This window comes from Loxodonta africana, chromosome 10 (genome assembly GCF_030014295.1).
Source record: "Loxodonta africana isolate mLoxAfr1 chromosome 10, mLoxAfr1.hap2, whole genome shotgun sequence".
Lineage (NCBI taxonomy): Eukaryota > Metazoa > Chordata > Mammalia > Proboscidea > Elephantidae > Loxodonta > Loxodonta africana.
The window spans coordinates 113,672,895-113,699,047 of NC_087351.1; the positions used below are offsets into that span (position 1 = coordinate 113,672,895).

The 26,153-nt window shown below is 52.9% G+C and overlaps 1 protein-coding gene across 4 annotated transcripts in view; it reads left to right on the forward strand.

Annotated features, from left to right (window-relative positions):
- Positions 1-1,349: 1,349 nt before the first annotated feature.
- Positions 1,350-26,153, forward strand: part of BCL11B (BCL11 transcription factor B) — a 107,075-nt gene continuing 82,271 nt past the window's right edge. For 2 of the 4 annotated variants that reach the window (XM_010588846.3, XM_010588847.3), the window contains exons 1-2: positions 1,351-2,439; positions 15,951-16,316. In XM_010588846.3, the coding sequence (XP_010587148.1) occupies positions 2,382-2,439; positions 15,951-16,316 (424 nt within the window). In that variant the 5' untranslated portion in view covers positions 1,351-2,381. Of the gene's footprint in view, positions 2,440-15,947; positions 16,317-26,153 lie in introns of all 4 variants that reach the window. The other 2 variants (XM_003408867.4, XM_003408866.4) reach the window with 2 other exon arrangements.

Sequence of the window (26,153 nt, forward strand, 5' to 3'; positions counted from 1 at the left end):
CTCCAGGTGCCCCTGGAGGGCGGGCCCCAAGGGAGGCGGTGCGCTCAGAGGCGGCGCGGCCGGGGGCGGGGTGGGGCGGGTGTCGTTGGCTCGCCCGCGAAGCCCAGCCCCGAGCCAGGCCCCGACCCGCCCTGGCCGCCTCTGGGCTGAGGCCAAGGGAGAGGGTCGAGCCGCGTGGCGCGCCCAGCTCGAAAAGGCCGCGGCCTGGGGAAGGGCAGGGCGGGTGTCCATCGGGACCGCGGCCTGGCCTTGTCCCCAGGCTACAGACAGGCCCCCACAGATCAAACGGCTGACGAGGCAGCTGCGTCCTTCCCAGTCTGGCGGACGATTTCATGTCCTGCCCTGAGCCGAGGATCGCGGGCTGGGGCGGAGGTGCCCCTTCCTTGTTGCACTAATTATCAAGGTTTGGGAGGGAGCCGGGGGACTCGGGGGGGTCACGCACCCCGGGAGCTGCAGCGATCCGGCCACACCTACCTCTGGGTCAGCACACTACAAGTTCGCCTCCCACTTGGCGCACCCCTGGCCTCACCCCCTCGCTCCCACAGATCTTGGCGTTGGGAGGGGGCGTGCTTGACCCGGGGACTAAGTGGAGGGAGGGCACAGACTAAGGTGAACGCTTCTTCCTGCCTGGAACCTGACGAGGTCTCGCGGCCCCCCAAACCCCCGCGTGCTCTTAATTCGTTCTTAGTAACTTTAGTATTGTCCACCTCTCTCCCAGTCTGTAATGAGGGTTTAAATGGAGACCCTTTATGGAACTTTAACCCTACCCCCAATAAAACAAAAAGTAAAAGCAATTCAACTACTTCTCCAGGGAGATGAAGCAATTGGCCATCTCCCCCAGTCTCCACGTGCACCCCAACCCTCTTCCACAATGCCCCTCCAAGCCAAAATAAGCTTTTAGGGGGCAGGGACTTGCATTGATCCAATTTACTCCTCGCACGCAGCACCCCGCCCCCCTTCCCTGGGGGTCCTGTTCCCAGGAGGAGAGGAGGGATATAGAGAAGGATTTGCTTCTAAAAAAAATATCCTGCCCACCGCCGGGGTGGGGGTGCTTTGCGCCTCTCGCGCACCGGGAAAAGAGGAAGGCACAAAAACGCGGTTTGCACGTGGGGTCGGCCTGGGCTGCGGGTGTGCGCACGGACGAGTGTCTGTGTGTGTGTGTGTGCGCGCGCGCGCGCGAGTGTCTTTCTGTGTGTGTGTGTGTGTGTGTGTGTGTGTGTGAGCTTTCTTGTTCTCTTGCAGGGTACAATGTTAAAAAGCCACCGCTAGTCGCCCCCAGTGCTCCGACTCTCTGGGTCTTTTTGTCTCTAGTGCAGATTAAACGTCACGTCCGCACTTGAACTTGAATTTTATCCCATTGTACAGAGGCAGCCCCAGCCATAGAGAGACCGAGAGCTCCCAGAGAACCCGGACTCCGCCATCTTCACGTTGCAATCTATAGCTCCCAGTCCGCGCCCGCACCGACCCAGGCGCACTGGGCGAGCCGCCCCTCCGCCCCGCTCCCCCCGGGCCCGCGGCGCCAGGGGAGCGCTGGGGAGCGCTCGCGGGGACCCGGCAGCTCCTGCGGCCGGCGCCAGCCTGCCAGGTGAACTGGGAAGGAGCCGCTCCTGGAGTCCCCCCAGAGCCTCCGAAGGGTCAGTCTCCGAGAAAAAAAAAAACAAAAAACAAAAAGCAGGCAGCCAGCAGAACACCCAGAAACCACCGAATCGGGGCAGTTTTACATTGCTTTGGGTTTTTTGAGGGGGCGGGGTGAAGGGGTACGAGACAAGTCCCCAAGTTTTCTCTGCTTTTTTTTTTCTTTTTCTTCTTTTATTATTTTTTATTTGTTTGCATTTTTTTTCTTTTTTTTTTTCCCCCTCCTGGTAGAAGTGCGTTCTCCACCTACCAGACCCTGAAGGAAAGTGTACGGAGCCGGTGCAAAATCCGGTTTAAGTTCAAGACGACATTTGGAAGTCCAAGAGGCCAAGCAGTCTGAAGAAGTCTAAGAGATTTTTTTCTTTCAAAAGAATATATTTTAAAAAGAAACCAGCCAGTCCGCGGCAAGCAACAGCAGTTTTTTTTTTTTTTTGGCCTCTTTCTCCCATTTTAGATCGAGAGCCTTTTTTTCTTTTTGTTTTTCTTCTTTTTCTTTTTGCAAACAAAACAAAAAAAGCCTAGAAGAAAGAGCAAAATAAAGAAGAAGAGGAGGAGGAGGAAGAGAGGGCAAGAGAGGAAGGGGAAAAGAAAGAAAGAAAGAAAGAAAAAAACAACAACACACCAACCGGGCCGAGGAGGCGCGGCGGCGACGGTAGCGGCGCGGCGCGGCGGCGGCGGCTGAACCCCCTCCCCGGCTCCCCATCCGAGCAGCTCTCCGGGCTGATGCCAGAATAGATGCCGGGGCAATGTCCCGCCGCAAACAGGGCAACCCGCAGCACTTGTCCCAGAGGGAGCTCATCACCCGTAAGTGTCTGCGGCGTGCGCGCGAGGGGCCGGAGGTTGGGCTCCCGGCGCCCGAGGCTGGGGACTGCGGGCCGGGCCGGGCAGCGCCGGGGCTGCGCGCCGGCTCGCAGAGCAGTGGCGTCCGCCGGAGCACGGCGGGGAGCAGGGGACCATGCAAAGTTTCTTTGCAGCCCGGGAGTCGGGGCGCTGAGCAGCCGGACTCGCCGCGGGCTCGGGGGCCCTGGGAACGGGCGCCGGGCCGGGGAGGGGGCGCGCAGACTGGAGGAGGTCTGTGTGCGCGCCGGGCCCGCTGGACTCTCGCCCCTGCGAGCGGCGTGTGTGGCGGCGGCGGCGCTGGTGGCGGGGTTTGGAGAGGAGGGGGAGGGGGCTGGGGGAGCGGAGGGGGAGGGGAGTCGGGGAGTCGGGAAGTGGGGAAAAGTTGGAGAGCGCGTGGGTCCGCGCTGATGGCGCGGGCGGCGGAGAGCGGGGAGCGCGCGGGACTGGGGGGACCGAGGGCCGGCCGGCGGTGAGGGCCCCGGTCGCTGCGCCCTGCCAGGCAGGGCGCCGGCCACGCCGGTCCGCGGATTCCGCAGCCGCCTTTCTCCTTCGCTCTCGGCGCTATTTGCAAACGAATCCAGCTGCGCGGCTGTTTGCCGGGCTCCAGCACCCCCCACCCCACCCCCACCCCACCCCACCCCCCCCCCCGCATTTCCCCACCGCCGACTGTCTCCTGGGATGATCTTGTCTTCTTTCCCCCACTCCCAAAAAGGTGGGGGTTTGGGGCTGGTGAAAAATCCCCGCCACGGGGGGGGGAAAAAAAAAGGTTGTCAGCTAGGAGTGGGAAGAGAAGGATGCGCTGGTAAAATAGTAAAAAAAAAAAAAAAGCGAGCGAGAGCCCTATCAATCTCGTATCCATCTTTCCATCGCAGTATCTTTCATCTCCCTATCCAAATAAACAAGCAGGATGCCGTGGAAACCCACCGGCGGGAATCGCGCGGTTTTCCAGCAAGTGGCGGGGCGGGCAAAGTCAGGCAGCGGGGCAGAGACACAGCCGCTTCCAGAGCCCGGGTTGGGTGTAATTCAACCAGGAAACCAGCGAGCTCGAGCGGGCCAGGTGCCCTGTTTGCAAGGAGCCCAGGCCCCGCACAGCAGCGCGGGGAAGCTAGGCGCACGGCGCTCCCCTCCGCGGCAGCCCGCGGCGCCGCTGCACGGCTGTGCGCGAGCCTTTCCCTGTTGTCCTGCTGTCGCGGTGCCTGCCTGGGTCGCCGTTGCTTTTATATATATATATATATATATATATGTTTCTTTTATTGCAATAGAAATAAAACATCCTCTGGGTGCCATCGAGGTTGTGTGCTTGCAAGTCCTCCGCGCGCCTCGCTGGGCTGGGGCCGGGCTGCCCGCGCGGAGCTGGAGAGGGCTGCGCGCCCAGCCGCCGCCGAGGACTGGCTGCGAGCCGGCCGAGAGCCGAATATTTATGTTATATTTTAAAAAATTTAAATAAATAAATAAATATATAAAGGGGTTCTCCCCTCCCCTGAAAACCCGGCACAGGAGCCATCTGCTCGGAGCATTTGCTGTGGCCATATCTCTCCTTTGTTACAGCAGAGACGTTAGTAAGAATTTGTGGATTTATTTATTTTGGGGGGGGGTAGATATTAAAGTGGGCTTTGGCTTGGGAGGAGAGGACTGCCTTTTTGGAGGAGGGAAGAGGAGTTGGCTTTTATTATTATTTTATGCCATGGTAGACTCGGCTGGTAATATTTGAAACAAAATATTTTGCAACCAGATTGGGGATTTGATCAAGGTCTTTTTCTTCAGTCGATATTTCGTTCCTTTACCAAACTGGCCATGGCTTGGCCATGGCTTATCCTATGCCCCCCCCCCTTTTTTTTAGATGGTGGGGTGGTTGTTAAAACGTCTGTACTTGCAGACGCCTAATTTCTCCAGGAGGCAATTTGCCCCACTAGCCTCCGTATAATTGCAAGGGCTGTTTTTGAGGAGGGGAGACTGGGGGGTGGAGAGGGGAGAGTCATTGAGGGTGCGCTGCCAGGCGGGCTGCATGGCAGGAACCGGGAGAGATTGCAGTTGTGGGTAACGGGGAAGAAGCAGGTAGGTTTGTGGAGCACTGTCTCTGTCCTCGCCTGGCGTTGCTGGGACTGCAGGAGAAAGGACTGGCTGCAGCCGGGCTTGGGGGGCGAGCCCTGCCCCTGTAGCGCCTCCATCCTTCATGTGTTCTGTGTCTCTCAGCCTGGCTACTCGTGGTGCTGGGGACAGCTGGCGGACACGGGAGCAGTGTGGCAGAGCTGGAGAAGAGAGGGGCAGAAGACAGAGGGCCGAGGAAATCCCGCCTGCCTTCCAGGGGCGCCAGGAGCTGTGGCATGGCCAGGGGCTTTGAGCAGGGACAGTAGTCCAACCAGTTTTCAGACAAGGCTATTTATTACCAAAAAGCAGCTGGTTTTTCTCTCTGTCCTGCCTTCACCTAGGAGTGGGAGCCCAGGCAGGGTAGAGGCAGGAGTCGGATAGGATGCAGTTTTCGGCTGCTTGGCCTATGGAAGTGTCTTCCAGGCCACCGATGGGTTCAGGGTGCTTTGGAGGCCTGGCTAGCAAGATGGGTGCTGTGTCAGTCCTCCTCACCCCCAGGTTCATGGTTGAGATGATAAATGTGCAAGAAAGCACCAAAAATGTGGCGCATCTCTGCCAGCTGGGTGGCAGCCCTCCGGTCAAGGACCAGCAGCCTCAGGCTCTGCAGGGATGATGCAACTTTGGAAAGCTGATGGCCCGGGAAAGGCAGCGTGTAAATGGCATTGATAATCTTTGTCCTGGGCCCTGACGAGCTGGTTAAATTTACGGACAGGGCCAGCGAGAGAAGGGTGAGCTGTAAAAGAGAGACTTTGGGAGACAGTTGGGGATGCTGACCTGGACTTCTGGTTTGTTTCAAAATGTTTGATCCAGATGGATATGGCTTTTAAAACTGGAGGACAGACACAGCTATTAGTAAAAACAAACCCGAAACAACACAGTGACAACAGGGAAGGGAACGGGTAAAAACTGGCCAGGCAGAGGGAAGGGCCTGCTCCGGAAAAGGGAAATGGACCCCTCAAGGGAAGGCAAGAGTTGTGTTGCTTTCGGAAGAAAATAAGCTGTTTGCGGTAAATCACACAACCCCAATTAAGGTGATTTTTCGACAACCCACCAACAGGTTTCCTTGGAAGGTTGGTCATTTTCCATATGAATCCACGATTTTGCACAACAACTCGAGACTCAGATTTGAGGCGTGAGTTAGGCTGTGTTGATTCCGTGGTTGGCTTTTCAATCAGGTTTTGCTGTAGCTGTGTGTTTTGAAGGTGGCTGTGCTCACAATTATCTTAACTCTCCAGGGTGTATCTATGGTGTATCCCCAGTTGTCCACATATCTTTCAAAATGGGGTCTCGGATACATTTCATAGGACTTGGGCCCTGTCTCCCTCTGTCTCTCTCTTTTTTTTTTTCGGTGGTTGGTGGGTGGAGTGTACTTTGTCTTCTGCACAGAAGGGAACCCCATATCATTAGAAGCGTGATATAAGTCAGCTGCTCCCATTCCACGGGAGAATCGCAATGTGTTCATCCAAGGTGTTATGCCAGGCTGATTTTATTCATTTGTAATTCACACCTGAGAGAAAATAGCCGTGAGCATATTTTAACAACGCCTAATATTTTTAAAGGGTAGATATATATTTTTTTCTCTGTGAATATTACGCCTATTTCTTTTTTTGGAGTGGGGGGTTGCTCTCTGCCCAGTGTTTTGGCCTTGGCGATTTTTGTCTGGCCTTTGACAATATTTTGTATATTCAAACTCACGTCTCAAGTCCTGAGTGGTGCCGTTGCTTTTCTGAGGCCGGCCTTAGAAATAGGGAGGGCGGCTGGGGTTGGGTGGTCAGGGGGGTGTTGAGTGGGACGTTGGCTCACAGGGTGCAGGACGGAACGTGTCTGCTTGACCACAGCGAAGTCCAGCTTTGGGTATGTTTGACACTGATTAGAATTGTGTCTCAGGTGAGACCCAGGCATGTCACACAGTCCGATGACAGAGACCAGAGAGCATGCCGGTTTCCAGTGCCTTCTCTGAATTTAACTCTTGGCACTGGCTTTTCACTCCAAACACGGCTTGCACCAGCCTTCTCTTCCCCCTTTCATCGCCTATCTGGATTGCTTTGCATTCTGTGTTGCTTGTTGTGATAAAATACTTTCCAAAATAAACTTTCAGTTGAATTGGCTTTTGGTGGATGGCAAGGCTGGGCCGCTGCGCGGCGCCTGGAGCCGCCTTGGCAGCTAGGGGGCGCTGGGTGCCCGTGTCATGCTGGTGCTGCCGCCACAATGGGCTGCCATCGGCGGCGGCGTTTACGCTGCTGCAAAACGTCTTAAGTGTGAAGTTGTAATATCGATTTTCCTGCAGACGGTCGTGCCGGACAGAATGAGGATATAAGTTTGAAAAATCTCTTTTCAAGCGGTCGCCATTGATTGACAAGCCCACATTGGGCAGATGGGGGCATTTTCCTTTTGTTAAAAAATTATTTATTTTTGTAGCAATTAAAATGCTGCGTTTTGCACGGCTATGTTTTCCCCCATTCGTCTGCGGTCTTGAATTCCTGAAAATTCTGTTCGCTGTTCAGGTCGTCACGGTCAACCGGGACTCTGTAAAGAGCGTCCGTTATTTTGGGCAAGGCTGTCGCTTCTGCCTTGGGTGTCACAGGCTGGAGAACAGCCGAGAATCTCTGCTTCCCGGAGTCGGCCACCCCAAACAGCTTGATGAATGGCAATCCTTTTAGCTCCGGTTTTATAACCTGGGATTCTCAATTCCATTTGTTAGGTAATGTTCCCACTGTAGAAAGGGAAATAACACCATTCCCCAAAGATATAAAATGCCAACTCAAATAATGTGTAGAACTTTCTCTGGAAGGAGTATATGCTTGCGAAAGGCAGCCTTGCTGATACCCTCCACCCCAAACAGGGCCCTTTAAATGGGTAGCTTTTAATGGACTGTCTTTCTCCTAAATGCGTATTTCTGTGCTGGGGGATATGTGTGTTTTGATCACAGGATTTCTCGATCTCTAACATCTTCTTCTCCAAGTTCAAGACATCTGCAAATAGTTCAGCAACCCCGAGTCTTTGCTGGAGTTCAATATATGGGCAGAAGAGGTTAGAGTGCAACAGGAAAGAGTGCTTTCTTGTAACCTGGAAGAGAAATAAATTAGGTCAGACAAAAGCCTTGCGCTGTCATCAGCTGGAGAGCGAGCCTTCACTCTTGAGTACGGAGGGCCAGCAATTTATCTCATGATTTCTCTACTTCATTTAATGTTTGAATTGAGCCCGTTGTAAGCATATAGTGGCAGTGAGCGCATTCGACAGCTCAGAGGTAGAGAGGCACTTTTGCCTTGCAGCCTTGGCTTGGGTGGTGGCCTCTGGCCTGGGGAAAACTGTTTTAAAAAAAAAAAAAATCAATTTAGAAGCCCTTTGCATGGGAGCTTGGAGGTGGTTCACAAGCTGTAACTCAACACAGAACACAAATATGATAATGCGTGGAAAAAAAATGTATGTAGGGGGAGGGGAGAGATGGGAGCAGATTCCATCCTTTGGGGGTTGTCTTGTCTCCCATGTCTTCAGGAGGGCTGGTCTGGCCATCCTGTTAAGCCCCACCTTTAGCTGACACTGTCCCTGGTCTTTGGCCTCTAGGTTTATTGGTAGTGTCACGTCTTTGGGGACGGCAGTCCTTTCCCACACGGTAAAGTTACTGAGGCCTGCAGGGCACCCTTGCTGGTTGAAGTGTTGCTCCAGACACACTGGTCGTCGCTAATGAGGAGGGGCCCAGAAGAATACCAAGGCCTGGATGTCCACGTCACCTGTGGTTGTTCTGAGTGTGGCTTTGTCACTTGTCAGCACGCTTCCATATTCCCAGGATCAGGCCTAGGGGTCCCATGTGTTCCATCTCTCCCACCTCCCGGCCCACCACTCCCCCAGATCTTCCTTCCATTAACCCTCAGTGAGATCTGCTCACGTTTTGTGCCCCGATCTCTGCCCCTCCCCCAAGAAAAGCCTTTGGGGAGTGTCTCCTTGAGCAGCAGGTTTTCCCAAGACGCTGTGGACGAGAAGTGCCAAGCGCTGGCTATTTGGAGACACGTGAGGGCTTGGGGACACATGTCGTGTGTCCTCTCACAAGCCAGCGAGAGGGGCAAGCAGAGCAGCGTCGGTTTTCACCGGCAAAGTGACACCAGATCGAGGTTTGATTAATGGTGCTGCATTCACAGGGACGTTCGTCCAGCGTTTTGACACACTCAAGTCTTTTGTGTAGTTGCTTAAATTCAAGAAATTCATTCTTTTTGCTTTTTCTGAGGCCTCCGATGATCTGCTTGGGTGTGGAATTAGCCAGCCCGAGCGATTTTACTGTCATGAAATCCCAGGCCACACAAAATTAAGTAACTTCAAAGGAGGAAAAAAAAATCTTGTTTAACAGTACTTTTTTATGACCCCCTTCCACGGAACCGCTGAAACAAATACATTTTGTGAAATGTTCTAATGAGTTCTGTACTAAAACAGCAACCAAAAATGACTCAAGAAAGTTGAGTGCCAATGTTATTGTGATTAACATGTGTCTCCGAAATGAATGCATCGCTAAGAATTTTAAAAAAAGTTAACAATGGGGTCAGGTATAAACCTCTGCCTTGGAAGTGAAATGCGGAAAGAGGTTTCTGCCCTAGCTCTTTTGCTGGGAGCTGCAGAGGACCTGAGTCCTCCAGCTCAAGGCTTGCAGCTCTGTGTCCTGTGAGCAGAATCTTTGAAAAGGCCTAACGTTAAAACAAATGTCTTCATCTGGCCACAAAGAATGCTTTTCTATCACGTCATTACGAGTCCTGTTTGGGCTCCAAGGATTTAAGGCTTCTGCAGTTTTGTAGGACCTGCCCAATGTGTTTAGAAGGATTTTTTTTTTTTTAATAACTTTTCTTTATCAAAACATAGGTCACTCCATCCTTTGGCGTTGAGGACTTAGCTTTTTCTTAGCAATCTTTCGGTCTTGGACAGGGCCTGGGACTATACCTGAGCTGTTTTCCCCATTCATTTGGTCTTTTTTTTTCTCCTGTCCTGGAATTTGTGAGACAGGGACTTTGGTTTGGGTTTTTGTGGTTTGGATTGGGGAGAGGGGAGGAGGTGGACTAGGCCTGTAGAGCGAGTTAGGGTGTGTTTCTGGGAGCAATTTTTGATGTGCTAAGCATCCTAAGGCCAGGATGGATCCTATAGGACAATCTGTGTGTGTGGGGAGTCCATCTCGCATCAAGTGTCTTCTTCTGGAGTCCACCAGCCAGAGTTAGGTGCTCGAGGTTATTTCTGCCCCTCAAAGCCTTCCTGGGGTGCAGGCCAGGCCCACAGCCCCCACCGCCGGCCCCCGTCCTGGTCATCGGCATGGGGAGGGAAGCCCACCTTCTGTCTTCCGCCCAGATGCCCGGCATCCTGAGAATTTTGGTTTGAGGGGTGTGCTGCCATTGGTTGGAGCAGATAGCACCTCCACGCGTAGTCGCCTCGGCGGCCACCTGTCTCTCCAGTGGATCTGTGGGCAGCAGGAAGGTGACTTTAAGTGGGTCTCAGGGAGGGATGGGGCTGTGACTTCTGGAAGGGGCTGGTCTCCTCGGACCCCCTACGGAGAGGCAGGTGGTCAGGGAGGGACAGGTGTGATGCTTCCTGCGCCCCGACCAGGCCTGGCCTTGCCCTTCTAGCCGACCAACACCAGCAGCAAACCTTGATGGCTGCAGGGTGCAGTGGGGGGACTGGCTGGGACCCGGACTCTGGGCCCTCGCCTTGGAAGTGTCCTGGCTCCTGTGGGGGTATCGGAGCGTGGACACCCCTTAACACCACCTCAGTGTTCCCTCTTCTCTCTGTCTCCTCCTCTGCTGGGCCCTTCATTGCTCCCTCCATTTAGAGGACTTCATAAAACCTCTGTCGTGCCTTTCAGCGTCATCTCCTCTTAGAGTCTTTTCTCCACCAAGAACTGATTCCTCCTTTCTCCCGCCCACCCCCCTCCTTGCCCCTCCCCACACTGGTTATTTTCTCTTGGACCCAATAAATTAAAAATTGATGGAAGCTCAGAAAGTGTTGTGCTCCGTCAAGTGCAGCGCATGGCGTTTCGTCAGCCCATCCGCCCCGAACATTCCCGGGGAGAAGCGGGCAGAGCCCCTTCCTGGAGGGTGGGTAAGCTTGGAGGGCAGGGAAGCTCAGGCAGCGGGCAGAGGCACTGTCTTCGTAGGAAGCAGGTGCGAGGTCTGGTTGGAGCGGCGCTCCAGCGGGTGGATGCTGAATGTTTCTTGTAAACACAGAATACATCAGGATGATGGCTGTGACGTCGGCATCACACAGTTTTAAGAGCCTAGCACCCTCCCCTTACCCACCCCAGTCACTGAAACAATAATTTCTGGCTATGCTTCCGCCTGACTGTGTCTTAGCCACTGAAGTCAGGGATGTGGATAACGGGAGGGCAGGGGGAATAAGCTGGACCTTGTGGACAGCAGCAGCAGCCCTCTTGGCTGGAATTCCCCAAGGGGCAGATGCAGAGACCTTCCAGGGCCGGTGGGCAGGTGGGGGAGTCACCGGCCAGGTAAGGCTGGTATGAGCCCTCGCAGCTGCCAGGGGCTTGTTGGCGTGGCTGGGCCAGCGTTAAAGATTTCTTTCTGTTTCTGTCTCCTGCCCTGGATTCCTTCACAGCCAAGCTGAGGCCTGGAAGAGTTTGCCTTAGGATCAAGCACTTCCGCCTCCACTTAACAATGATACCAAAACCAAACCCACTGCCATCGAGTCGATTCTGACTTCTAGCGACCACTACAACTATTTGTGAGCCCTGATTGCATTGCTTCTAAATGTGTTTACCAGCTGGGAGGAGGCCCAGCCTTGTCAATAAAATGTGGTTTTGTTGTAAAAGAAAATTTAACTCTGGGTGTATATGTGTATGTGTGCCCCTGTGTGCGTGTAAACATATAATTGCCCATGCACTTTAGGGTTGAACATTCTAGAACCCGCCCTAGCCCTCTGCTCTCTGATGCTCGAACAAGCTGGCTGCTCCATCCATTCATTTTTGTCCTCCTAAGGAGTGAATGTTTTTGCCATTGCCCTGTGTTAACTGGCTCGTCATATACTCAGAGCAGCACAAGCTTGCAGGGTTGCCTGATGCTTGGGCAGCTTGTCACGAAAGAAAAAAATAATCCCAGAAGAAAACCTAATCTTTGGCTTATGGTTTTAAGGCCTGAGTTTGTCAGACAGGGCAGCATGAGGGACTGGTTTGTAAGGCTTGGGAATTTAGAAGGCTGTTTTTTTCTTTTTTGTCTTTTCTTTTTCCTGGTGCTTTCTTGCTGTCTCTGTGAGGCGGTTTGGACCACACTGCATGGCTTGGCGGAGGCCTTGTCCTCTGAGGCTGTGTGGAGCCTCAAGGCCCCAGGTGCCTACAGGGCAGAGCAACAAAGGTTCTCGGAGGGGCAGGCCCATTCTCATTTGGCCCCTCCCAGGGCTGGGCAGAGGGGTCGTTTCTTCTTTTATTTCTTCCGTTATCGATACAGTTGTAGGGAAGGCCACATACGCACACGTGCGTGCACGCGTACACACACACACACACACACACACACACACCCTCCACGCCCAGCCCGGCATCCGCCTGCCAGCGGAAATGAAACCACAGCTGTCTTTGGAGGCATCTCCGAAGGCCTCGAGTGTGAGCTTCAGGCCCTGGGAGCTGCCCTAGTCCACTCGCTTTGCCCTCAGGAGTCTGACAACTCTGTTGTTGTTTTAAATTGTGGTAGAACGCAGAAAGCAAAACATTTGCCATTTCAGCCATTTTTCCTTGTATACTTCAGTGACGTTAATTACATTCGCCACGTTGTGCAGCCTTCAATGCTATCCATTTCCAGATTTTTTCATCACCCCTGACAGAAACTCCATCAGGAACGCCCCATCTCCCCCTCCCGCTTACCCCAGTCAACTTTGGTCTCTGCATACTCGCCTATTCTAGATTTTTCATGTAAGTGGGGTTATATAATATTTATCCTTTTGTGTCTGACGGATTTCACTCAGCATAATTTCACTCAGGGTTCACCCATGTCGTAGCATGTATCAGGACTTCGTTCCTGTCCATGACTGGGTAACGTTCTATGGTGTGTCCGTGCCACATTTTTTGATCTATTCATCTGCTGACGGGCAGTTGGGTTGTTGGCACCCTGTGGCTATTTTGGCTCTTGGGGATAGTGCTGCCATGAACGTTGGTGCTCAAGGAGTGTGACAGTTTTGGGGCCCAAGGTGACTCTGCTTCCTGGGAAATAGAGGAAGCAGTGAGTGCCAATTCCGAACTCCACAGGCTGGGGGAGGAAACCTCATTCTTTGGGGTTATGTGAACACCCCCTGTCACCTTCAGGAGCTTTGCTTTCAGTGCTGAAGGTGGGAGGAGAAGGAGATGTTTTTGGTTTCTTTTCCTTCCAAGCTCCCGTAGATGCAGTGAGCTGGGTTGTGGGCCGGGGCAGGGGGGGCTGCGTTCACAGTGGCACCCTGGAGCCTGGGTTGACCCCAGGGCCATGCTGGAGATGCCAGCAGTGCCTTGCTGCCCAGGTTGGTTAGCTGCACCGGGAGCTGACTCAGAAACCAGGACTGTAGCACAGTGAACGGCTGTGGATACTTTCAAATTCAATTACTGTGGCTCACACGGGCTTGCTGCATGAAGAAAGTGAAAAGGCAGGGACTGCCAACAAAAGGGAAGAATACCAGATGTTACCAAAAAAAAAAAAAAGGAAAAAGTCCTGGTACAGAGTCCTTGGCAAAAGAGGGAAGGGAGAAGGAGGAAGGCCTGTGAGCAGGCATATGTGAACTTTCCTAATTTTTAAATGTCTGTGTTTCTTTTGAATTAGAAAATGAATTTGAAATTATGTAGTTTAAAACCTCCTCACAGAGAGGAGATATTTGTGCCTGCTCACTGGAACTCCCACCCAGGAGAGCAAGGATGGACATGGCTGAAAATGTTAATTAGAAGTAAAAAGTAAATAAAATAAATTAGAGCCCCCAAATCAAATTAAAGACCAAACGCCCACAGACACACACTCCTGCCCACAGAAAGGGTGATCTCGTTGGGAAGGTGGAAGGTGGTTGTTGCTGTGTGTTGTCATCAAAGGCTCTCACAGACAGCACCCGTTGGCCAGGAATGACATTAAAACGGCCCCAGGTATGGTACCTCCACCCTTCCTACCACAGAACGTGCCCCTGTTTCATCCGAATTCTCAATTTCATTTTGTCCTTTTTTTTGCTTTTCAGTTCGTTTCCTTCGTGCCTTTTTTTTTCTTTAACAAAACAATATTTTGACATCCTCCTCCCATTTATTAAAGCCCCTTTCCTAGAAATGGTGCACAATACTTCCTTATATTTCTAAAGAACTGTTTTCACAGCCCTCTCCTTTGGCTCTGAAATTATGTATATGTAATTGGTAATTAAAGGTGCGAGCCTTTCAATATAAACAGTATTGCTCAATGTTAGATCATTAAAGGGAAAAGAGGCACTGAATAATTACCTTTTACATTCTGACAAACCGTTCACAGAAATCCCGTTTCCCCCTCGAACCAGCCTTCAGCGTGAGGGTTGTGATTACATTTTCACCATGGCAAAGCATCTTTTCATAAAATAAATTGGTAAATTAATTATGTAGCATTGTCTTCAAACTCCTTTTTAAGTAAACTCCCATTTCTTTTTCAAGTGTAATTAATGGTTTCTGGGATGGCTTTGTAGGGCTGTTTTCCTACCTTGTAGGTTCTTTTTGTTAGAGATACGCAGACAACAGGTTTTAGGATTTCCCCGTCGGTGGGAGGTTTTCGTCCTGCCATGTTTCACATGCATTTATTTTTACATTTAATTCATTGAGGGCTCTGTCTGCTTTTTTAGAACGGCAGGCAGAATCTCACATTGTCATTTCCCTTGTCTGCATACCTACGCATCCCCTTGTATATGCGTAGTTCACGCGTGTACATTGCATATCACGTATCATATTTCTGGATTCGGTTTTACACACGGGCTTGCACGGGCCGTGAAGAAGCTGGTGTTCACAAAACACAGGATGGTGATTTCTGTGTAGATGGAAGATGCCACAGAATTTTCCCCTAAATTGTCTGTTCCTTGGCTCTGGCCTGTCAGTAACTTCACATTCACAGAATGTATTTCTCTCCCTTCTAGTCCTCTTCCCTGTTCTTCTGTGGTTTCCATGATCCTTTACAAAACACCATACAGTGTAAAACCTACCTACCTCCTCGGGTGTCAGACCTTTGGCTGCCCTTGCTTCTGTGAAGGCCCGCCGCTCACCCCTTCTCCCAGAAGACTGACGGTTCTCTCGGAAAACTCCCGCCCGAATTTGCCCAGCCCCAGAGGGAAATATGAAACCTCCTGTCCCTTCTCTTATTTATGACACTTTCGGCTGCCGAGTCCTCCAGCTGTCCCTTGAGGCGTTGGCTGCTTTTGGAAGCATTTATTAGCTTCAAAATATGTGGGTCCTCTGCTCTCTACCACCCCCCCCAAAAGGTGAAAGGAAATATATTGACAGCTAGAGAAATATAAAAATGTACAGCCCACTGAAAGGGTGGCTTGTGAGCTGCCGAGTGAGAAATGCGTTTGGAGTCTGAAGAATTTTTTTTTTCTTTTGGGAGTGAAAATAAAACCAACAAATAAAACATGACAGCGGGGAGTTGAAGTGTTGGGAAGTCAGCAAAGAAATGTGAGGCCGACCAGGACTGGTGTGGGCAGGCCAGCGTCCTGCCTGCCTGAGCTGTCTTTGCTCCCATCCGTTCGGGGACCGGGCCTCACTTGTTGCCTTCGGAACATGTGGGCCTCTTCCTCTAAGGACGGGCCGCTGACACTCATCTGGGTTTCTGTTTCCTCGTTTGGGGTGCAGCCAGGTCTCAGGTGGAGGAATGTGAGTAGGACTAGCATGAATGAGAGGGCATGAATGGAAGGTGGAAGGGGAGGGAGGGCCCCATTGCACCCGAGCAGGGGAGGGGCTCTGCTCACTGGTCCTCAGCTTCAGCCCCCTCCGGATTTGCCCCGGGGGTCTAAAACCTGTACTGATCCTGGGTCCTGTCCTGCAGGCGATTCTGTCATTGGTCTGGAGTGTGGCCAGGGCATCAGGATTTTTTCGAGTTCCTGAAGTGATTCTCCAATGCCGCAGAGTGTACTCTGCAAAAGCTGCAATGGCCCAACTCTTGGGGTGCAAGAATGTGTGTGTGTGTGTGTGCGTGTGCGCGCGCTTGGGAACTGGCAAAAATAAGCTAGAAAGCTGCCTGATCAGCATGACTTCTGCAACAGTCTCTGGGAGCCTGCACATTGCTCCAGGAGTCTCAGTTTGCCCATCCGTCAAGTGGGGACAGTGAGACCTCCGTCTCCAGGAATGATGGGGGGGACATGGTGAGCTTGGTGGGGAAGGGTGGGAAGGCCAGGTGCTTGTGATTGCCTAAGCCCATCTCTGTCTTCTCTGCCCCCCTTCTCCTTTCTGTCTCCAGCAGAGGCTGACCATGTGGAGGCTGCCATCCTCGAGGAAGATGAGGGTCTGGAGATAGAGGAGCCCAGTGGCCTGGGGCTGATGGTGGGTGGCCCCGATCCTGACCTGCTCACCTGTGGACAGTGTCAGATGAACTTCCCCCTGGGGGACATCCTGGTTTTTATAGAGCACAAGAAGAAGCAATGTGGCGGCAGCCTAAGTGTCTGCTACGACAAGGGTCTGGATAAGGGCAGCCCGCCGCCCTCTGCGCGCTCCGAGCTCAGGAAAGTGTCCGAACCGGTGGAGATTGGGATCCAGGTCACCCCTGACGAAGATGACCATCTGCTCTCGCCCACGAAGGGCATCTGCCCCAAGCAGGAGAACATTGCAGGTAGGCACCATTGCGTTCGCCTGGCTGCCGTTCATGCTGCCTCCCGGGACCGTGCCCACCTCACCCCTGCTGCTCGGGGGCTTGCCCTCTGGCTCAGGGGCTGGTGCTGGGAGGGTCTCTGGGCCACTGGCTGGTGCTTACCCTTTCTGAGGGTCCCCTGGATGGTGGGGAGACAGGCCTGGGGCTCGGGGCGGTCCGACTGGCCGAGGCAAGCTTTGCTTTTGGTGAGGGTCTCTGGCTTTGGGCCTCATCCATGGATATTCAGAAGTCTGCTTGGCCCTTGCTTTGCTGGTGGTCTTGGCCTGATCCGTGGCTTTGGAGCCAGGCAGTCTTGCATTCAGATCTCTGCTTCACAACTTGGACAAGTCATTTCCCCATCTGTAAGATGGATCTAACAAAACTTAGCTATTCGGGTTGGTGTGAGGATTAGATGAGCCGTTGTGTCTGGCAGGGCCACGTAGGCACTCATGAATGGGAGCACTCACCACCCCTTTCCTCCTCCCTCTGGCCTCAGTTTCCCAACCGTAAAAAGATGGGTAGGCCCCCTGATCTGAGGCCCTTTCTGATGTCCCCTGGGCTGAGGCGGGGTCTGAGGGAGGGCTTGTGGGAACATGCTGGAACGCTGTATCCTGGGAGGTTGGACACGCCCTTTCACATGCCTGCTTGCCCGACCATCTGGACAGCCGGTTCCCACCACCTGCAGGACAGGGTCGGGGCCTCTGTGCCCTGGGCACAGGCTTGCCTCCTCCACCCAGGTTTGCTCAATGCACTGAGTTTGCATTGTATCCTCTCTCCCCCATGCCCCCCCACTTCCTGGGACTCACTGCTCCCTGGGGGCAGGATTTGCTCCTGGTTTACACTCCTGAGCTCAGGAGGCCAGGGGAGAGAAAGAAGGGCCCTGGCCAGCCTCTGGTCCCCAGGAGCGGCCACCTGTCCTGGAGCAAGACAGGCCTCAGAGTTCATGCAGACAAGGGCTCAAGTCCTGTTGGTGGACTTTGGGCAGGCCACTTCCTGGGTCTAAGCCTCAGTTTCTCCACCTGTCACTGGGGTGGAGGGGTGATTCCATGAACAGGGCTGATGTGAGAACAAAATGAGCAGGGGCTCCCTGAATGGGGTCCCCTCTGGCTCTGCAACATGAAGGCAGTGGCCAGCTGGGAAAATTGGCGCATGGACCCCCGCCCCGGTGTTTTGGTCCTGGAGGCTAGTGAGGGCGCTGGGGGACTGAGGTTTTTGGGTGCTCCTAAAAGGGTGAGCCTTGTGTGACCAGCACACCCCATTTGCACGGTTGAGATGCACAGCCCTGGAAGGGGCTCCCATCACCAGGTGGCAGTCAGTGGAGGGGAATGCAGCAAGCTTGGCTCCACCAGAGGGCAGCCGTGTGACCTTGGGCCTCACTTTGCTCACCCGTAAAATGGGACTCGGAGATCTTGCTCTTTGGCGAGGTTATGGTGGCCTGCACGTCCGTGCCAAGAGACCCTGGTGGGAGACCTTGGGAAGCCAGAGCAGCCTGTGGGCCTGGCCTTCTGGTGGGTGACGAGCGTGAAATCCATCACTTTCCTTCCAGGTTGCAAAAGGCAGGGAGGTGTGTGCAGCCACAGGCATGTAAACACTGGCTTCTCGGCCTGCTCTGCAGACCCCAGCCATGCTGCTTAATTAAGGCCCGAGCTGGCAGGTGTGAGAGGTGCAGGGTCCTTTTGTCCATGTTGGTGGGGCCTCCACCCCCTTCTCTCCCTTGTCTGATGATTGACAAATAGTTGTCACCAGCGGTATGAACACCTGGCTTTCCCTCCAGGGAGGGCAGCTCTGAGTGCCCCCACCAAACCTTTTGGGATGAGGGGGCGACAGCCTAGGAGACTCAGGCCCTGTATCTGTGTTTCAGTGGGAAGGGCTTTCTGCCTCCACCGGAAAACTTCCGAAACCTCTGCTCACATGAAGGCATTTCCCAATTGAGGCTGCAGGTCACTTCGGTCAGGTTTGCTTAAGAAAGGTGCTAAATATGATTTCATAAAAGGCCAGGTTACTCTCGGCAGCTTCTTTGTCCTCTCTCTTCTTCCCTCTGCCCCTCCCTTTTTTGGGGTTCTGATACTGCAGCAGCCCACAGTATTTTTATTTTATGTGTGACGAAAGGTATTCTCGGCCTTTCTGTTCAACAACTGGACGAATGGATTTCTTCATTCGGGAAGAAATATGTAAAATCATCCCTTAGAAGTCTAAAGAGATATGTTTGTTCAAAGCACTGAAAATGTTATTTTAATCAAAGGCACAAAACCATCGACATGCTGTGTCAGCCGGAGCAGACCGTATTCCATTCTACCCGCGCGTCCTGCTCTCTCCTTTCTAATCCCCCTTCTCCTTTTTCCCTTCCTACTTTGGCACCAACTTTTCTTTCTTTTTTTTTTTAAATTCTCTTTAATAAAAAAGGAAAGATTAAAGAAGAAAACTTCAGCAGCTGAAACATATAAAGTGATTGAATATGGTGGGAGTGTTAATTATTTTAGCATAATTGAATTCTGAGGACTCCAGCCCTGCAGTTTTGTAGACGAGCCCTGTTTATCATTTCTCCGTTTAGATCAACAGTAAAGGACACACAGATAATGTTCCTTTATTTATTGTAAAATAAATGTGTCAGCGCACGTGTAAAGCAAGCTGCTCAAAGATAATTGAGTCTTTATATTTTAAGAGGGGGGCTAGGGGTCACAAACATTCTCAGCTCCGACTTCTGGAAGTCTCCATGGCTGCTGCCCATGTCCCTGGCACCCGTGGCCTCGCCGAGACAGGCCTTTGAGCTCCCCATTCTCAGCCGAGGCTCCCAGGGGATGCTCCAGCCCTTCCAGGCCCCGATGCTGGTCAGCTGGTGGCCATTAATTCTTGGGACTCTGCCTCTGGCTTTGGCCGCCCAGGCTCGGTTGAGTCTGAGGTGAGACACCTGTGGTGGTCCCGTCTTTCCTGTTGTCCAGGCGCGTCCCCAGCCCCTCCTGGCTGCTGGATGCTTCTAGAGATGTGGGGCTGTTGTTGGGATTTGGGATCTCTCCTACCTCTGAGAATCCCCAGGGTGATGCCTGTGGGAATTTTGCCAGGTGTCACCTCAGGGTGTGGGTCTGTGTGGTTGCTCTGGAGATGGCTATAAAGGGAGGAGGGAAGTAGGAGAGTGGAGAGAGGAAGCTTTGTCTCCCGGAGAGCATTCATTCATTCATTCGGAAACCTAGCACCCTGCCCCTGCCTCTCCCCTGCACCCCCCCATGCCCTCTTGTGAAGGAGGCACAGAGTCTGCAGGGAAAAAAGAGGGCCCCGCCCTCAGCGGCAGCATGATGAGGGTATGGCCTGTGGGCACACCATAACGGGCATGGCCAGAGTGCCAGCAGGTAGCAACCCTGCCCTTGACCATGGACCTGGACCTTGCCCCTGAGCGTCTGCTGTGGACGGTGGAGGTCCCTGGCCTGCTCGGATTCATATCTGCATGGATGTGCCTAACACTCCTAGTCCCCTCCTAGGGCCTCTCCCTGCTTCCACCCAGCTTGGGTAGAGCAGGGGACCCATCCATCCCAGGGGAGGCCACAGCCCACTTGTAAGCGACCTGGGAAGGGAGGTCAGAGGGGGTCCAGGATTTGCGAAGAGCGCACATGATCAAGGTGTCATCTGGGATGGGAGTTCTGAGGAGGGGCGGGAGGAAGGGGAGCGAGGCCTGCATGGGGGTTTGAGGGTCTGTGCTAGGGACGCTGTGTGTTGAGGGGGAGAGAACACAGCCCAAGTCCGAGTCCCTGGCCTGCTGTGTGCCTTGGGCGCGGAACTTGGCCTTCTGAGCCTCAGTGTCCTCATCTGTGAATGTACCTAAGAATGAAGTTTAAATACGTGTGCCTGGTGGGCACAGGGCCGGCGTGCTGTAACGACAAGCCCCCTCCCTGTTCCCTTACAGTCTTTGCTCTCCCTAGCTCCATCATCTTCTGCTGGGCTGGTAGCATATGCAACCTGTTGCCACTGAGTAACTCATAGCAACCCCATAGGACAGAGTAGAACTGGTCCACGGGGTTTCCAAGGAGCAGCTTGTGGATTCGAACTGCTGACCTTTTGGTTAGCAGCTGAGTTCTTAACCACTGCGCCACGAAGGCTCCAGTAGCATATACAGGTCTCCTTAAACTTGGGTTCACCTTTATCACTGGGACAAAACTTTCCCTGGAGTCTGGGAGTTTTAGCACCAGAAACGACGTCAGAACAAGACTGATGCCCACTGGCCATCGTGGGGTTACATGACGTCATATAGTGACAGCTCTCTGATAGCTCTTCAGCCTGGGAAGGGGTCTGGGGTGGGAGGAGCATGAGTTTTGGGCGGTGTGGCTGGGCCGAACCCTAGTCCCTCATTCACCCACTGGCCCCCTCCTTCACCAGCAAGTCATTTGGCTTTTCTGGGCTTGTTTCTTCTCTGCACCTGCCTTTTGCGGTGATGCTGAGGATGAAGCAGGATGGGGTGTGTAAAGCCGTCAGGGAGCACAGTGGTCAGATAGATGCTTGAGAAGTGGAAGCTTCTGGAAACCCAAGCTTGGCATGTAGTGCTTGCTTTCCAAAGTCACACCTTGACCACTTAACCTTGGATCTCTCTCTTACGTCTTCCCTTCAGATTCCTTTTACAACTCCCATTCCGTAGCTACTGAAGGGAAGGCTCATGATCACAGGTAACTCCTTTTGCGTGTTAGCATCCTCTCCATAACCAAATGAAGCTATAAAAAAAACACAAAAACCCAAACCCACTGCCATCGAGTCGATTCCAACTCATAGCGACCCTGTAGGACAGAGTAGAACCGCCCCATAGAGTTTCCAAGGAGCGCCTGGTGGATTCGAACTGCCGACCTTTTGGTTGGCAGCCGTAGCACTTAACCACTATGCCACCAAGGTTTCCAACGAAGCTGTAACGGGGAGGAATTAGCCAGTGGCTGTCAGTCATGGGTTCGCCCCCCACCCCTGCAATCTGAATGTCAGTTTTCTGGCAGCGTGCAGGAGACACGCAGCGGGTGACAGGAGGTGGCGGAGCCCCCTCCCCCCCGCTCGGAGGTGGCAGGCCGTTCCCTTCTGCAACGTCCTTGCCTGCATCTTCATCTGGAGCCCAGGAAGGGCCAGGGACGGCTTGGGGGGCTCGCGCAGCAGGCAGGACACAGATAGACGGGGTGGGGGGCTTTGGGGTCCCAGTGACCCATCACTAACCAAAATGTGTTGGACAAAAAAGGGCTTCTGACCAGAGGATTTAAACGCTGCTCTAAGAATGTTCATTTCAGACTTTTAAAAATAAGCAAAATAAATTAAAAAAAAAGTACATATATACATATGTATACACATATACATATGTATATAAAACAACCTAACCCAGTACCATCGAGTCGATTCTGACTCATAGCGACCCTATAGGACAGGGTAGAACTGCCCCACAGAGTTTCCAAATATATATATATATATAATATTATATATATATATGTATATGTAAGCTCAGCCAGTGAGAAAAACGAAATAACTTGCTTGTGCTGGAAGCTGGAGATAAATCCCACTCGCAGGTTGTCTTTAAAAAAAAAAAAGCATTTGATATATTTAGAGTTGTTATTTTCCTTCCAAATTAAGATTAGTTAAATCCATGTGTGTCGTGGCATGGATTATCTTTTTTATTATTAAATCGTGACGGTTCATTATTAGTGCTGTCTCTGCTGAGGAGGGAGAAGTGTTCTGCTGAGGGGTGTGGCTGAGGCTCAGGCCAGGTGGTTGGCCTTGCAGGGGTGACCCCAGAGCTTGGGCAGGGCTGGTGGGCAGTGGGGAGAGGGCTGCCCGACACCCCATACTGTGCTAAGTGTTTCTTGTGGATTATCCCAATTTATTCCTAAACCTTGAAATAAGTATTTCTAGCCTCACTTGAAGGTGGCATGAACAGTTAAGCACTGGGCTACTGACTGAAAGGTTGGCGTTAAAACCCACCCAGAGCTGCTGTGGAAGAAAGGCCTGGCAATCTGCTGCCATAAAGATTACAGCCAAGAAAACACTATGGAGCACAGTTCTACTCTGTAACACATGGAGTTGCCATAAGTTGGAGGTGACTTGATGGCAACTGTTTTTTTTAACCTCCCTTTGGAATTGGGGCTGAGAGAGGTTAAGAGACTTGCCCAAGGTCAGAGGCAGACCCGTGTCTGTCTGGTTTCCTTGCGTAGCACGGGGTCTGGAGGCTGTTAGGGAGAGGGATTCTAACTGTCTGACTGGCTGGCAGAGCCATCGTCAAGCAGGCATGACTCCTAGCCCCCATCAAGGTAGAACAGGGAACCTATCCCAGGTATGACCGGTTCATATGCAGCAGCTTCAGCTAGGAGAACCTCGACCCACAGTCTGCAGCGTCTTCATATACTTTCTTCTCCTTCCTGATGGAGGTTTGGAGAGGCCATGGCAGCAAAGGAGGCAAGACCTTGGCTAGGCAAGGTATGCTATCATAGGTCCCCCTGGGAGGTGCAGACAGTTAAACACTCTGTTACTAGCTGAAACCTTGGTGGTTCGAGTGTACCCAGAGGCACCTGAGAAGACAGGCCTGGCAGTCTGCTTCTGGAAGGTCACAGCCTTGAAAATCCTATGGAGTAGTTCTAGTTCTACTCTGCACACATAGGGTCACCATGAGTGGGAATTGACTTGACGGCAAGTAACAACAGCAGCTTGGATTGTTGGCTGTGGTTATGAACAGTAGAGAGCCCCTGTTGGGGTCCAAACCCTGGTCTGAGCTGGGAGGCTCGGGCTACCAGTCCTCTTATTTCTCAAGTTCACATAACTGGTTCCTGGCAGGGCTGCGTCTGGCCCCACTTATCTTGGGTCAGGGCAAGCCCTTTCGCCTTGCAGAGCCTCAGTTTCTTCCCTTGTAAAATGGGGGAGATAATTCCTGCCTCGCTGGCTTCCCACGGAAATGAAAGGCTGAAAGCACATTGCTAATACAAAGAAAGCAGAAGCGATAGAGCCTCAGCGGCTAGGAACATGAATTTCGCACTGAGTGGTAGTTGAAAGTTTTATTGTATCAAAAAAAAAAAAAAAAAACAGAAAAAGTACTGGTCAGCCAGAGTAATTTTTTTTTGTAAGATCTAGGGCTTTATTGAGCTGCTGCTTTTTATAGGGGCTCCCTCCTCCCAGGAACAACTCAGGAACAAGGAAGAGAAGGGAAGACAGTGAGAGAAGGAGGCAGCTGGGCCCCCAACAGGGAGAACTTAACCAACATTCAGCCTGGGTTATTATTATTAGGCTTTTTATTTGACAGTAAATAGTTAGCAGTTGCCTTAAGTTTTTTATTAGGCATTCCACGTTTTTTTGTTGTTGTTGCTAATTTCCATGCCTTCTAACACATAACCACCAGCTCCAGAGCTGGCTAGGAGTGGGCTCTGGTCTGCTAGTAGGCTGTCCCCTCTGTGTCCCTGGGTTCGCCTTATCACTGGGAAAGGACAAGAGACTGAGTTGTAACTGAGCACACACTCATTAGAGCTTGGTGCGTGGCAGCCGCTGGGGAAGCGCTTTACAAACATTAGCTGACTGACTCCTCATAGCAATTTCAGGCCATCCCTGGGGGCAGGTGCTAGCCTCACTTACAAAGAGGAAACTGAAGCACAGAGATGCTGAGTTACTTGCCCAAGGTCACACAGCCAAGAGTAGGGGACCCAGGGTGTAAGCCAGCAGGCAGGCTCTTCACCGTGGCAGCATGGGAACGGATATGGCAAATCAGATGTTACTTTCATTTTATAGATGAAGAAACCAGGGTTAGCAGCTGGCACAGTCACCCCGCAGGTAACACGCTGTGCTTGGAAACTAGGCCTCCTGACTTCCAGGCTGGGGTGCACGGGGGTCCTGCTGGGTCTTCACCACTTCCTCTCGGTGAGCCCAGGCCCCAGAGGAGGGCGTGGTTCTTTGACTCTGCCTGGCACAAGCCCCTTCCTGCTCCTGGCCAGGCCAGGGGTGGTGTCCACTCTCAGGGTGAATCTACTGGACTTAGGGTGTAGCAGGGGATGAAAGAGCCAGGACAGCAGCCCTCCGTTTACCCGGCACACACTGGTACTTTCGTGTAGATGCCGTCTGTCCAAAGCCTTGGAAGCTGGCTGGCTCTGTGACCCCATCCAGCTAGGTAGTGACAGGCAGGCTGGCCTGCTGGACCCAGGGTGGGGAGAGGTAGGCTCGGGGGACTCAGGCACTGGAAGCTGGGCTGGGCCGCTGCCCTGTGACTGATGTGCTGTGTGGTCTTGGGCAGAACCTCCCCTCTCTGGGCCTGAGCTGCCACAGCTGAAATGTGAGCAGGGACCACAACAGCAGTGGTTTCCAACAGCTGCAAGAGTGCAAGAGCCCCGTGGCAGGAAGGCCCCAGGCAGGGGCTGTGGAGGGGTAGGGCTGTGGAGGGGTAGGGCTGAGCAGGGAGCCTCCTGCCTAAACCTCCTTCCCACCTGGCAGCTCTGACCTTCCTAATTTTTTACATACTGGGTTTAGGAAGGAGCCCTGGTGGCGCAGAGGTTCAGAGCTCTGCTGCTAACCAAAAGGTCAGCTGTTCAAATACACCATCCGCTCCTTTGAAACCCCGTGGGGCACTTCTGCTGTGTCCTGTAGGGTCGCTATGAATAGGAATCAACTCAACGGCAAGGGGGTTTTGGTTTTTGGTTTTAGGAAGTTGAAGAATGACAAGTCTTAGACTGAAGGACAAGCAGGGTCTCTTTCTGCTCTAATGTGTGAGAATGCTTCTGGGAAAATTTGGTAGACTTCCGGTGAGGTTAACACAGTTGAAACTCAGGGTCAACTGTGCCCAGGCCCCTTTCTGGGCTCTGTTCCTAATGTTGTAGTTGTGATTTTGCATTCTTTATTCATTAAGAGAGTCCCCCCGCAACTGTATAAACCTCAGGCCCTACAAGTCTACACCCACCTCAGGCACCGTAGGTGGTAGCCGGGGTGAGTGCAGAGAGTAGGTGCTTCCAGAAGGCGAGGTGATGGAGGGGTTGGTCACCAAGAGTGGGGTCCTCCAGGTACCCAGATGGGCCCAGTGGAGGGAAGCCTTTCTGCAGAAGGCAAGACTTCACCTTATTTTGTTGTAAAGTGGGTTTCCTAGAACCCCTGCCCTGGCTTCTGGGTTTTGATCTGGAGGTCCTGGGAGGGCTCAGGAGGAGGAGTCCTGCCCAGTGCAGGGCAGCAGGAGGCTTGGCGGCGAGGAAGGAGGTAGGATCAGGCAGTGTGGACACTGGGACCCCAGGCTCATTTGGGTGGAGGCGAGAAGCCAGAACTCCCCACTCCTGGGGTAGAGAGGAGAGGAGGGAGGCAGGTATTCAGATGTGTCAGCCCAAAGCAGTGTGTGACTGGGGCCTTGGGGCTTCCAAGGCCTTTGGTTTGCAGGTGTGGATGCAGCCTTACCAAAAACCAAACCAAGCCCAGTGCCGTCTTAGCTGCAGAGAAACCCAGCCTCAGAGGTGCAGGCAGCAGGTGGGGGTGGGGGGATGTCAGCGTCCACCCAAGATGAGCCCAAGCCCGGATCACAGACCGGTGCAGGGATGGGGCCCTGAGTGATGGGGCCCACGTGAGGACATCTGTACCACCCAGCAGTGTCCACAAAACACACATCTACCCTCCGGATTTCAGGCCAGGACAGAGCCTGGAGAGGCAGCGGAGAAAGCCGGGGCTTTGTTTCAAAGTCGTTTTGCGGGGAGGGCAGACTTTTTGGAGAGTGTAGACCCCCAACCAGGGGTCCCAGCGGCCCTCCCTTGGGGTGGGGGGCGGGTGCCGCCTGTCCTGGGCTCAGCAAGAAAGCAGCGGTCTGCATTCTTCCTGCCAGTTAAAGGAAAACAGGACAAACCTTTGATGGCCCCTCCCCAC